The following is a 14,150-nucleotide window of genomic DNA, read 5'->3' as shown; positions in this document are numbered from 1 at the left end:
CTCTTTCAGCATAAAGATAAAACCAAACACAGGCTATACCAGTGAAAGAGCACTGAATAATGTTCAGCTATGTTCACAAGTATCAATACATGATCTAGCCTACCATAATTATTGGACACAAGTGGATGCATATCAGCTGATTGGCTAATCCATCAGTCTTTTCTGACTCATGGATTAGTCAGATGGGTATTTGTTTTTTGTTTGTTCTTCATGCAAACCTGGCTAAATGGGCAATAAGAAAGCTTAATGGTTAACAGAACACATTAACCAACTTAATTAGCTTATGTCCAAAAAGACAAATAAATAAATGCGTAAACAATAAGTAAACAAATAACTTTCTACGTCTGTTTAAGTAGACGTCTGGTGGACCACATGGCTAACATATAGTTTAATATAAATGCAGAATAACTCAAGTTTATCACTCTATGCACCTTGGAAATGAAATTAACATTAGTGTAAACAGTATAGCTTAAACAGAGAAGACCATGGCGTGACCCCTGCTCCCACTCATGTCAAATATGGTTTAAGTCTTTAGTTTTGATTTGGAGTGCGGAGTGCAGTAATGCTTACTTTGATCGTCCATGGGGTGCTCCTTTTTCATATGCCTCTTACATAGCAGGCTGGTCCGGAAGCTCTCATTACACATGGAGCATTTGAAAGACTTGATGTGAATGATCATGTGGCGATTCAGGCTGCCATTTGTGGTGAAGGAGGCATCACAAACATCACACTTGAAGGGCTTCACTCCTGTTGGGAAGACAGAACAGAGGTAAGGTGCTGTGTGATCCTTGTGACAGCCTCTAGGGTGACACTACTGTTACTGCCAGTCCCTGAAAAGACCTTAAAAATTAAAAAATTAAAAAATGGAATCAATGTCATGTTTAGTATGTTTAGTTCATAGAATTATTCCACTTTTGAAGGACTAGAGTGTGGATAATTTAGACAAATTAGGATGCCATTGTGAAACATGGCATCCTCGACCTCGAGCTCACCTGTATGGGTATTCAGATGGGACTTGAGTACTCCAGCTGACACAAAGGCTCGTCCACAGAGGTTACATCCGAATGGTTTCTCCCAGTGTGCGATCTCACGTGCTGTTTCAAGTGGCTTGACTTTTTAAAGGCTTTACTGCACCAATTACACCTGATGATGGAAAAAACAACAACAACATGAATGAATGAATCACTGTGAATCATTATGAATTATTGTTGTTTACCAGAGCTGGAACAGTAATTTATGCGAATTGGAACAATTTTTAACATGTAATAATTTTATTACATTTTTAATAATATAGCAATATTTCACCGGATGGATGATCAACACAGCCTAAAGTTATTTGTGAAATACAGAAAGGACATAAACACAAGACAGCTTAAGAAAACAGCACCTTGCCTTTCGCAACCATGTTGTATTTTAACTGGTGGTTTTGTACAACATCCGTTAGTCTTAAACGTGAACATAAACCACATAAAAGCATAAGGCATTATCTGATAATGATAATAAAAAAAAAGAAAAGAAATGCATGATGAAGCAAAGGCCCTGGGCTGTATTGCAAAGATAGGCCACTCGTCAGTCAGGTGAGCCTTTACATCATCTGCCAGAGCTAAACTGAATAATTTAGTACAAACTACAGGCTCAGCTTTTCGAATATAAAAGAGATGGCCCAGTACTTTTGTCCACATAGTGCAGTTAATGTATTTAGATTTATTTAGAAACTGAACTATTATCTGGTCATTTTTTATGGATTGTTGAAAGATTTTATTATGTTTATGTTTAGTACATTTCATTTAAGGTTTTCTAGATGTGTTTGTCTTTTTACCTATCAGCAGGAAACAGTTGTATGTTACTGCATGTTTCACAAACAACTTGAGTATAAATAAAGGCTGACAACTGCTCCAAGTCTCTTTCGAGCTCTCACCCGTGTGCACGTTAATTTGTAAAACCTGTCTGAGTGTCATTTATTCCAAATAAATTAGACAGCAAACCAAAACTGTCACCAACTGTCTAACGAGAAATAAATTAGAAAACCAATAATATTGACTTTCATTTCAGTTAAATCCCTAAATGAGGCAAAATAAGTAGACAAAAAAATGATGTCAATCCATTTCAACATAATGAGAAGCCTGAGACACATGAGCGAATAAATCTCTGGGCCAAGTTCGTAAATACAATTCCTTTATCTGTGCAAAAGTTTAAATTGAAAGATGCTGATAACAAAGTTAGGTAAAGTTATTAAGGACAAAGTTATAAACCATCTGCCTCCTCAAGGTCACTGCTTATAACACTTCATATCATTAATCTTTTTAGGTTCTGAAAACAGATTTGTTTGGGTGATTTAGGGGACACAAAGTTAATAACAAGAGTGTAGATCAAGAAAAAAGGACAGGAGAGCCTAGCAGAGGTTTATGATCAGTGATCATGTCAGAAAACCTGCACCCAGACTCATCAGGCGTAAGTGCTGCAGAAATCAGCTCTAAATGGTGGAATGAGGAGACTGACACTACACTCGAATTACCCGTGGTCTGTAAAACTGCTCTCAAACAACACAAGGGCACATTTTCTACTTTGATGAGATAAAAATTGAACTCTTCAGTCTGAATGCCGAGTGCTGTGATGTAAACCAGGTTCTGCTCATTGTACGGTTGAGATCACTTCTGTAATGGATCAGCCTTAAGGTAGTCAATCCAGGAGGAGGTGAGTCATGACGATTGAGGGAGCAGATTGTGGACAACATAAGAATGGGCAAAGATTTACTTTAAAGTGCAGTCACTTGTAGCAAATATAACAAGAACAGCTTTGGTAATGTCACTGAATGTCCCGAATCATCTGGTCTTAAGCAGAGATAACTGGAGAGGAGACCTATGACTAGAGCTCAGCTAATGACCTCCCCATCTATCCTGACAGATTTCTGAAATTATTTAGCAAAGACAAACTGCAGAACCTGCTTTTGAGAAATACAGGTGCATAGACAGGCAAAGAAGTGTGGAAGCTGTCATTCAAACTTCTGACAGGTGGGAGTCATTTCTTAACACACTCGTATAGGTGCATGGAAACACACACAGACCTGTAGGCTCTCTTTGTGTTGTCTTCACCGTCTTCCTGGTACTCCTGTGTCTCTGTAGGCAACTGGAGGTCGTTTTGACTGCTCTGCTGAAGAAGCCCATTCGTCTGCATAAAAAAAGATCAATACTGGCTCAACTTAAAACACATACAAATACATGTGCATTTTCAAGGACAGGGAATAAATTAGGTTACTGACACTAGTATATGCATAACATATGCATGGTAGAGTCTACAGACTGTATATGAAAGAAGGCCATGTGACCCCATTGTGTTTTTAGCATTTTATTTGCTACTGTAGAAATAATACACAACATTTTGGGCTATGTAGAAAACAGCCGTCTCTCTATATCAGATCCAGTGGGCTGATTTGAACCCAGTGAAAACACGATGTTTAGTTTCAGGTGATTGCACACTAATGAAAATGTAATGATGTATATAAAATGAAAGAAGGAAAGCTGATCATAACTCACCACCTCAGCAGGGGGAACATGAAGCAGATTTGGGGGGTGATAGCTGGATGAAAGGGCCTGAGACTCCAGGGTGCTGGAGTCCTGCAGCTGCTGGACTGTGGAGAACTGGGACTGATTGTAGCTCGTTTCAGTGATGGTGAAGCCTAGATGGAGTCAGACGAGAATAATCAGTCTCGTTTATTGTCAAATCCAAAGATCTAACCTCTGGCTGACAGCAATATTGGGTCTACCTGAAAAAACACAAGACATGTTTCACTTTTTTTCAACTAAAAACATATTTCACTTATTTTCAAGCCAAAAGTTCATTGTGAACTTTTGGCTTGAAAATAAGTGAAAACTCTGCCACTTTCAAAGCAATAATAATAATAATAGAAATCTATGAAATCTGAAAAAGTGTTTTTCTAGGATCTGCATGACATAGCAAAATATCAGCCAGCAGGGAGGATGTCTTTTATTGATTAAAAAGAAAGAAAGCTGAACTCAACACTATCAGTCTTCTGAAGTGTCAGACCGCCCGTGGGATTTCAGCCTGCAGCAGAAAGGTGTTTTATTGTTATAGCTGGTATTGTTTGTTTATCTGTGCTCTTCCTCTCTCTTTGCTTTTTTTCACTTTTTCCTGATAAAAGTGTTTTTTCCCCTCACTGTTGCAAAGCGCTTGTTCAATGGGGATCTCTAGGTTACCTTTATAATACTGTGAGGTCTTTACATTACAATGTAAAGCTTCCCTTGAGATAACAGTTGCCATGCTGCATAATTAAAGCTGAACTGATGTTGTGTGATGTACACCCTAGAGGCTGTTACAAGAATATTCTGCAATTATTGCACTGGCTAAAAGAACAAAAGGTGACTATCTTGAATTGTTTTTGCCTTCGGTAACTGACGGCAAGGAGCTGCAGTTTGAGGCGATTGCACGGGTCGCCTGATCATGCATGGCTACAATCACTCTTAGACAGAATCGCAAAGGTTTGCAAGTAATTGAATCTAATTTATAAAAGCAGACAGATTATCAGCTTGTTAAAATCTAATCCAATGAGCATCTGTGACGCATCTCTTTGCAATATGGGATTCAACTGAACTGGCTGCCAGCTGGCTGTAGTCTGCTTATATTCCTATGTAAAGTAAGACTGCTTTTATATAGAAGCATTGTTTGCTGTTAAATTGCTGTCCTGGAGTAACTAGGTCACTATTAGTGGAGGAATTTCTGTTCCAAATCTACGATGCCCTGGCTGGCCTCTGAATGTAAGTAGCTAATGTGAATTTCCATTTGTGCAGACAGCAACAGATGAAAATAGATTAGCAATTTTCACCAATGTACCGCAGTTAACTGCTATATTATCACAAACAGATTGCATGTATTTGCCAGCCTCACCCCATTCAACAGCAAACGGATAGCATACTAACTCCATCTTATTGGTGTTTTAAGGCTGTCTAGTTGCTTTGAAGATAGCAACTGTTTATGAGTGATGGCAAACCTGGTCTCCATCTTCAAGGGAACTATTTCAAAGACAACAAGGCTGCAAGTTCATCTCACTCGATCACAATGTTTTTGCTCGTGTTGCGACCTCCAACCACTGTTTTCCCTAGTGTGACTGTAGCGTTAACAAAGTGGCAGTTTGGGCACATTCTTTATGAGCCACCAAATGTGCAGCAGTAACAGTGTGTGAACCTTAAATCAACCACAGTGTAGTTACTGTAAACAACACAGATATAAAGTAGCAAGAAATACAGGGCTTCTCCCAGAGGCCCCCAGAGACCAGCTGTAGTACTTCACACCCTAGTAAATAATAAGGCTTCAGTCCTGACAGCTGACCTGCAGGAGTAAAAAGATAAATTGATGATGAAAAGCCTAGCTAATCATACACATCAAATTTTTTGACAAATCCATATGTCTTCATTCCTAAAATGACATGGACTTTAGCTCTGTTCGTGTCAGATTTGAAGTTCAACAGAATCTCTTGAACCTCCTCACAGAACTGAAAAGTTCAATCTGTCTCACAGATGTTTGATGCTGATCACAAAGGAAGGCGGCTGGCAACAGCAGTCAGCCGCCATGGTGAGTTAGTGCAAGAAGAAGAAGAAAAATGTTTGAGAACACACAGATTTCAAAAGAGATATAGAGATACTAGACACATTGGTAGAGGGTATATATAGTTTGACGATATTAACTGTTGTTCTGTTTGTTGTGGGAATTGTAAAGACTCTTCCTTTCTCCCACGACCACTCTGTTATTTGAGAGCCTTGTGAAGCTGAAGTAAGGGTTATTCCATTAATTTTATTTATGTGTGACTGATTTCCTTTGGTATTAATTCAAAATAAGACATTTCATAACTAATATGGCCGATACCTACACTTTGTCAGTTAAATGGTAAATGGCCTGCATTTGTATAGCGCTTTACTAGTCCCTAAGGACCCCAAAGCGCTTTACAGTTAAGCCTTATAACAGAAAGCGTGCATATAACTAAAGGTACTATGCATGAGTTACTACTGCACAGTGAACCTGTGTTTTGCACAGATGATATAGCAAATAAACATACTATGCTATCTTTGTCACATAACAGCCCACACATGCTATGTTTATACCTTGTGTTAGAGCTTGCTGGTCAAACGAAGACTGAGGAAGCGCTGGTGTCTCAAACTGGCTGATATTCTGAGGCAAAGCATGCTGGGCAGTCACATATGAGTCTGTCACGACAAAGAAAGAGATGCAAAGCAACAAGTTAGTTAGTGCTCACAGAAACAAACAGTGGAACAGTATTTCCACTGTTAAACCTTCAGTTGAGGTTAAAAAGCAAGTTACATTGCAGATTTCCTAACTAACACAGCTCATCATGCACAGTCACATGCACAGAACATTTTTAGAATAACAAAAATAACTGTGTGTTATGTGTGACAATATTTATTTATAAGTATCATATAAAATACTATAATCTACACTTTGTTATTAGCAGTGTACCTTCTTTAAAATGCAAAGTAGATTTGCTTCCTGTATATTAATGAAGTCTTATCAAATATAGATAGCTGAGGTCAAGATTATGGAACCTGACTACATGATGTACATTTAAATCTAGAGAGTTTTCAGATGTAAGCTAGGCTGAGCTACTTCTTTCTGGAGATAACTTTCAATTTACTTTAAGGGACCAGATCCTGGACCTTAGAGAGGGATTACTAATCATTCTATTACTATCCTTGGAGTGCTAAAGCTCTGGAGGCTGTGTGCTGAGCTATACTGCGTGAAACCAAATGTGTTGGTCTACCGAGCAAACAGATGGAGACGACGGGGAGGTGCATTGAACTTCTTCTGCTCTCTGACACGTGTTTAAGAAAACTGCAAGTTTTCAGTGCAATGAAACTTAAATCGCACAACGCACAGGTTACCTCAGAAAACTTTCTTGAAGTTGAGTCACAGAGTTTTTGGAAGAGTTTTGTCATTTAACGCTACGTTTTCTCTGCAAAATGAGGTTCCAGTGCTACAGCTTTCACGAGTTCTACTGAATCTTTCACAACTTGCACACATTCCATCATCCAATATAACGTGCCTTCAGTTGCTCTTACCTTCTCCTTGTACAGTCAGGGGTGCGTCCAGTGTCACTTGCTGGCCTCCATTTACAACCTCTGTCTGGCTCAGTCCCAGCATGCTCTGCTGCTCTGCTGTTTCAGCCGGGGCTTGCTGGAGAGTGTCACCCTCTATTTCCACTTGCATGTCATGGGCTACAGTGCCAGCTCCCAGGGGGTCTTCTCCTGACTGGGGTTGTAGCTGCTGGGCCAGTTCATACCTGGTTTGACAGGACATAGCTCTGATTGATACATTTACAGAGCACAACAACATCCCTGTAAACAGTCCATTCCATCTGTGAAAAAGCAGACTGTCAGAAATCAGACCTGTGCGTCTTCATGTGTTTCCTACAGTTAGGTGATGACTTAAAGGTCTTCTGGCAGTAGGGGCACATGTAAGGTCGCAGGTCACTGTGAGTGGTCATGTGGCGCCTTAAGCTGCCGCTGGTGGTGAACGTTGTGTCGCACATACAACACCTGTATGCCTTTAGCCCCGAATGTGTTCGGATGTGAGCTTTGAGGACTCCCGAGGAGGCAAAACTGCGACTGCACTGCACACACTTGTAGGGCCTTTCTCCCGTATGAGACCTGGCAACATTCAAAAACAGGTTCAGTGTGTATTGGGACATCAGGCAGCCTAAAAGGTACTACCACACTGCTGTAGATGAGTTTTTGAGGCATGCTGCAAATACTAAGGAACAAAACGGACAGAATTCATCGGTATATCCTTAGTACAAGGTGGAAAATCACTATGCATGGTCCGGCATGACCTGTCAGGATGATATATTACTTGGTGAACTTGAATCAAGTTCCCTAAGTTTTTTAGGTATCAGTACAGGTTCATGGGTAATTCAAGGGCACTGTCAGTAGGGGTAGGCAAACATAGATCCTCAGCTTGCATTACAAGTTACAACTCAAAATCTGCCAGAAAACAAGAATAATGAGGCACCAGCCATTAAAAAGGCACTACACACATGACAGTATCATTATTTATAATTATCCTCAAAGACAAATGACTAGATTTCTGTCGGAAAGATTGGCTAGAAAGTTCAACAGAGATACACGGAGCAGAGCAGCTGAGTGATTAGACCACTTATTGCTCTCCATCCATAAATGACAGGGTCATTTGAAACAAGGTTAATAAAGTTCAGCCATGTGCAGTGTAAAACAAGCAAAAAAATTGGGGGAAAAAGGATTAAGAGTATATTAACAGGCTGAAGTGGGTTTGCTGAATATAGTTATTTCTCTTTTTCAACTCTTCTGTACTTCCCCTTCACGCTCTCTTCCTTCTCTTGCATCAGTCCAATCTCATTTATTCCATTCTCACCAAATTCATTATGTCTGTCAACAAACCTCCAACTCCCTCTAATCTGCTCCACTGTTTCTCCTTCTGCCTGACTGCAGATGAGCTTAAGCCAAGCAAAATGAAACCTTGCTGAGCAGTACACACTTGTTAATAGTTCTCTGATATGATTATGTAGACTAACATTATAAGATCAGTTAAGAAAGGATTTGTGGGACACGCTGCTCTGCTGACGTCAGTGTGAAATCATTTCGTGTTAGACACAAATCTAAAAAGACGAGCGTTTGCTAAACTTTGTTTTTTGGGGGAAAATATTCAAATTGCAGGTTATTTCCACTTTTAGGGTTTATCCCTTGAGGACCATTAAAAACAGGTTGACATTGTGGATCCTGCCAAAAACTAATTTCAGAACCGAACATGTCTCCTCTTTTGATGACATGTGGTGTCCTCCTCTCATGCAGTATCGGATTTGTTAAATGTCAAATCTATTGTCAGTGATGCCTGCTCTGTTCTGCTCTTCTCACCTCCAGCTTTCAACATATGTGCTTCTCCTGACCATAGTTCTCTTCACCTGTGTTGTATTCTAGAAAGAAACTAGCGACAGATTATGAAAAAACACTTGCACTGGCCCTAAAAAAGCCATTGTGTTTTCACTCTTTGAGACTGAAACATCACTATTACATAGAAGCTTTACCTGACATGCTGTTTAAGGTGACTTGACTTCTTATAGGCTTTACTGCAGAATTGGCACTTGTATGGCCGGTCATTGGTCACAACATCCAGGTACTGTTGAAAAGCCAGGCGGGGGTTTTGGGATGGGATGAGACCTGTTAAAAACAACACGTGAGCTTACAACAGCTAGCCTTCTGTGTGGTGAAAGGATAACGCAGCATCGCCCAGTATTTGTGGGTATGTGCCTGTCACCATGCCCTCTTACCAAAGTCAGTGATGAGGATGGGTTCCTGTAAGGGGATATCTGGTAGAGGTAGGTTGCTTTTGGACACTTTGGCTTTGTTTGCTTTCCGTGGAAATTTATGCTTCTTCTGCTGCAAGCTTTTGAAGTGAGAAGCGATGTGTGTTTTTCTGTGGCCCGACGTACGAAAGATCTTGTCGCAGTGAGGGCAGGGGAAAGGCCTCACACCTAGAAAAAGTCAGGGGAAAAATAGATGTTTTGGAAAATTAATATTTAGAGAAGAACTTTTTCTAAAAAACAACAGAAAAATCTAATAAAATGAAAATCTAAACTCACATAGAGGTTTTAAAGTTATTAACTAAATCAACGTGAGCACATAACACATATAAAAATATACGCTCTCGTAATTTGCTTTAATTTTGGCTACATAAGGTTAAAAGTTGTCATTTAGCAGGAAACAGTGTATGAAACAAAACAGATATAAAACTTTGAAAGCACGAAGCCTTCAGAGATATACGTCTGAAAACATATTTATCAAAACTTTACCTTACAACTAACACACAACCAGCGCTAAAGTAAACACCTAACAGAGAGTGCCACTACACAGCAGTTAGAGAGACAAAAACTAATGCACCGGCGCACATAGTAGCTCAAAAACATATAGCGTATACCGTACATACATGAATACAAATGAGGGCTCTAGCTATAGTGGCACCATTAGATTTACGAAAGTCCTGCTTGAGCAATTTGTTGCATAATTTACCACAACATATCTTATTTATTCTAAATAACAGCGGCTGAAACATAATATTAAGAGCCCACACAGTTCTCCTTTAACTTATGCTTAAAGTGACTATGCTAGAGTAACAAGTAAATAATGTACGGAGTGACTCTATAAAGTGAAATGTGCTGGTGTTGCCTTGGCTTTAAGCGTGACCCCCTTCACAAAGCGGAGCCGCTTCTCACCTGTATGCAGCCGCATGTGTACTTTCATGCTGCCAGAGGTGGAGAAGCACTTCAGACAGCACTGACACTCGAAAGCCTTGATACCCGTGTGCGTCTTCATATGTGCTGTGAGGGTGCTCTTGACAGCAAAAGCTCTGAAGCACTGTTTGCACTTGAATGGCTTCTCGTGGGTGTGGATGCGTATGTGCCGAACAAGGTCACTGGGCTTCTTAAACTCCTTGGAGCAGTAGGGACATCCGTGCCAGCGAACACCATCCTCCTCCCTGATGGAGCCTGGAAAGGGCAGAACATAATTTTATTTTTTAAAAAAAGAAAACAATTATCTCTGTAACAGTACTTATTAAATTCATCTCACTGAAAGGGTTAAACTCATAAAGAGTAAAATATCCCCTCCTACCTGGCATTTGTATAGGTTTCTTAAAAATGCTCCTCTTTTTCTCCCTGGTCAGTTTGTCTGTACTTTGCACTTTCTTGCTTTCGACAACAGCGCCATCGGTCGTTTGGCTCTGTGACTCTCTTGGTGGGGCGTCACTCTGGGGTTGGACCACACTCAGCCCACTGTTCTCCAAAGCTTGCTGTAGTACCGGAGGACCACCACAACTTTAATATGCATGCACACCTCACACACACATGCAATTTCAAAGAACCACAGCAATGGATTTGAAAAGAAGCAATCAACCGAGCAATCAAGATGTGAATGGAGTGTAAACTTAGAAATTACAGTCGTCTTTACAAAATCATTTCATTTTTAGCCGTTTAAAAGTACAACACACACACACACTAATGTCATTATAAATCAAGGGATTTTTTTATTACTTGAAAGAGAACCCTTTAAAGTGCAGGACCTGTGGACATCAGTAAATACCGAGGTTCTTTTAACAAATCGCAAAGAATATTGTCCAGGAAAAGCAAAATCGAACACAGGAATGCTGCTTAAATCTTTGAAAACACTGAAAGTGATTATTTAAAAATAGTTCATTATTCAGGTACTAATAATTTTAATGTGGCCATTTAAATTAAAAAAAGCCACGATGCAAAGCAAAGTTCAGCGACAATCATACAGTATCTTATCATGCTGGTGAGTAGAGGCTGTTTTAAACTCTGTGATGATGCTCATCTCTAAAAGTTCCTGGTGCACATTTTGTTAAACTGCCCTCTCCCCTGGATGGATGGTGTTTGCAGAACTGTGAAAAAATCTTGACATTCAATCACCAAATGAAAGCAGAGCATATTATTCATCACTCAGGAGTCTTTTTACTTTAAAAACATCTGTCTAAATATATCATGTTTATCTGCAGTTTTAGTCCATTCTCATCGAGTGAAGATTAATGTCTGTAATGTACAAGCTGGGTCTGTGGATTGTAGTCCAGATTGTGACTGGATACTGCTTTTTATATTGTAACAATCATGCGATTACACGCCACTCACCTGTAGGATGTCCTGGTTAATAGCAGTTTCCATTGTGATAGCTGGCTCTGAGGGCTGGGGCTGGGCTGTCTCCCCACTGACCTGTTCTGACAGCTCTAGAAGTTGCTGGATGACATCTGTCACTCCCTCACCACCTTCTGGCACCCCTGGAGCCTGACCTGTTGTTTCAGCCTCCTATAAAAAAGACAAAAATGAGGTGAGGGGACCAAGAAAGACACAGAGCAACGTGAGGAAGAGCTGGGACAGGCCACAATCTGTGGGATGACTTAACTTTGATTAGTGGCTCTGTTGAGCTTGAAACAAAGCACTGGTCATTATTAAATAAAATATTTATGCACATATTAACAAGGAGATACAACATCTCAACACAAGGTTCGTTTAAGTGTAGATATGGCAGGTAGATCATCACTGAATAATGAAGGATGTAATTAATAACCTGCTAACGACAAAATAATGGAAACACACCATTATCGTTCTAAACTAGGGAGACGACTGGCTTTATGCTGCATTGTATGACTGTACGCCAGGTCAAATTTGGCAGCAGCCGTTCTTGATTGTTCTAGTGCAGAGGGAAATATTTTACCAGGCCAAAACTGAAAGACGGTGCAGCTCTTTTAGTGCAAATGAAATTGAAGTTTTTAGAGTTTCTGGCAGTGGTGACATGGACGTATTGAAATGCCAATGGCAAAAAAAAACAAACCACAATCATTATCTACCACTAAAAAACAAACCAAAACAAAAAACTAAAACCCTTTATCCTGTGCAGTTAAGTTATCTTCGGATAAAGAAGGAAAAAGCTGGAAGGAAATAAAAGTCCACAATTTAAGAAGCATTATCAGTAACAGTGCCTCTGGGGTTCGCTAAAGCTACCAACCACAGTGAATCAAACTAGACTTGTCTGCATTCAATACAGCTGAGGTTTTTTTTAGTGCTGCACTTTGTTTTTTCTGCTGCTGGCACACTGAAAAAAGTGATAATAATTCTGGATCATAATCGAGTTATGGGAAGCTACTTCTTTCCTCAGGGAAAAAAAGAAGCAAGAAGCAGAGAAAAACTGCATAATTTTCTGAAGCATAAGCAAACAGCTTACGTATGAACTAATTTGGGAAACAAACTCCAGTGTGTCTCGTTAACATTAAACACGAGGACCACAGGACACTTGAGAACACTCTGATCAGATGCTGGACCAAAGAAATGTTTTCTAGCGGATGTTCTCTTGGTTGGTACACAAGCTCCTCTTACCGAAGTGCTGGATGGCACCTCAATCACAGATATGTGCATTTTGCTGATGTGGGCGTTCAGACTGCCAAGTTTCTTAAATACACAGCTGCAGTCCATGCACGGGAACAGCGGCACCCCTTTGGTCTGTAAGAGAACACAAACACACAAAGCACATTACAGCTAGCTGCTGTATGTTTTGCTTTTAACTGACCCGCTCTGTGAGTCATTCTACCCATTAAGCAAAGAAAGAAATATAATGATATTTCCACATATGCCAGAGTGTTTAACTGGGCACGAGGCAAACCTTTACTTTCCCCTTCATAAAAAACAACTGCCTCATAAACAATGAAATTATATGTTTATGAATCCTTAGGAATCACAGGTTGGGTACTAGTTTCTCGAATTCCCTTGATCACTGTGATGATGATAGTGGTAATCTAATAAAACCACACATCAATTTGGTGCGTCTTCATTAGATTACTGTGAGTATTGCACATAATGCAGCTGAAGTAGATGTTAAACTGACTCTAAGCATCAGGGGAAAACTGTATAAAATGCTCACCCTGTCACTCATTAATGTATTATATTAACCTTCTGGTGTTTACATTATTATAGATATATGCAGACTGTATCAAGCTACTGTTAGTGAACTCAAAATGTGTGTTTAAGTCTACAGGGTATGATCAGCTCCAAAATCCTATATGCTGTATAAAAAAAATGAATAAATAAAATTTAAAAAAAAGTTTTAAAATTGGTAAGTCTCCCTTCAAGGTCGTCTTATCATGGACCTGTCATCCACATTTACTTGGAAAGTTCTCTTCTGTCCACTCACACCTGCAGTTTCCCCACAGACATCAAACTTGCTAACTTAGAAAACAATCGATGCTTGAACTTTTGTGTTGAGGATCAGAGCTGGCTAATATCCCGAGAACAAACAGCAGTTTTGTGCATGCTGTTTTTTAAATCAAGGCAATCTTCGCTAACAGCTAACCCCACTCACCAGACTTTGCGCTGCACACGTTTATACGCTTCTTCGAAATAAAATTCAAGCTGAAGCATGTTGATTAGCGTATGTTGCTAAGGACCAGTGCAGTCAGAATCATCAGTATCAGAATCTGATTGCTTTGTTAGTCCCTTAGGAAATGATATGGTTACAGTTGCTCCAAGTCAATAAGAACAGTACTAAAAACTGAACTAAATTAAAAAATACAATATATTAAAAAGTTTACAAAAT

The 14,150-nt window shown here is 39.7% G+C and overlaps 1 protein-coding gene across 1 annotated transcript in view; it reads right to left on the bottom strand.

Moving 5' to 3' along the window:
* The window catches only part of LOC116326752 (zinc finger protein 236), a 47,447-nt gene that overhangs the window by 18,669 nt on the left and 14,628 nt on the right, over window positions 1-14,150 (bottom strand). Inside the window, 14 exon segments of the mRNA XM_031748162.2 lie at window positions 571-747; window positions 993-1,073; window positions 1,076-1,143; window positions 3,065-3,168; window positions 3,534-3,676; window positions 6,114-6,215; window positions 7,086-7,306; window positions 7,413-7,673; window positions 9,083-9,215; window positions 9,326-9,529; window positions 10,268-10,540; window positions 10,665-10,842; window positions 11,696-11,869; window positions 12,938-13,060. Coding sequence (XP_031604022.2) covers window positions 571-747; window positions 993-1,073; window positions 1,076-1,143; window positions 3,065-3,168; window positions 3,534-3,676; window positions 6,114-6,215; window positions 7,086-7,306; window positions 7,413-7,673; window positions 9,083-9,215; window positions 9,326-9,529; window positions 10,268-10,540; window positions 10,665-10,842; window positions 11,696-11,869; window positions 12,938-13,060 — 2,242 coding nt within the window.

Source organism: Oreochromis aureus, linkage group 11, assembly GCF_013358895.1.
Source record: "Oreochromis aureus strain Israel breed Guangdong linkage group 11, ZZ_aureus, whole genome shotgun sequence".
In the NCBI taxonomy this organism is placed as follows: domain Eukaryota; kingdom Metazoa; phylum Chordata; class Actinopteri; order Cichliformes; family Cichlidae; genus Oreochromis; species Oreochromis aureus.
Note: the sequence above shows the minus strand (reverse complement) of the source record. Positions and strands in the feature narration are given on the sequence as shown.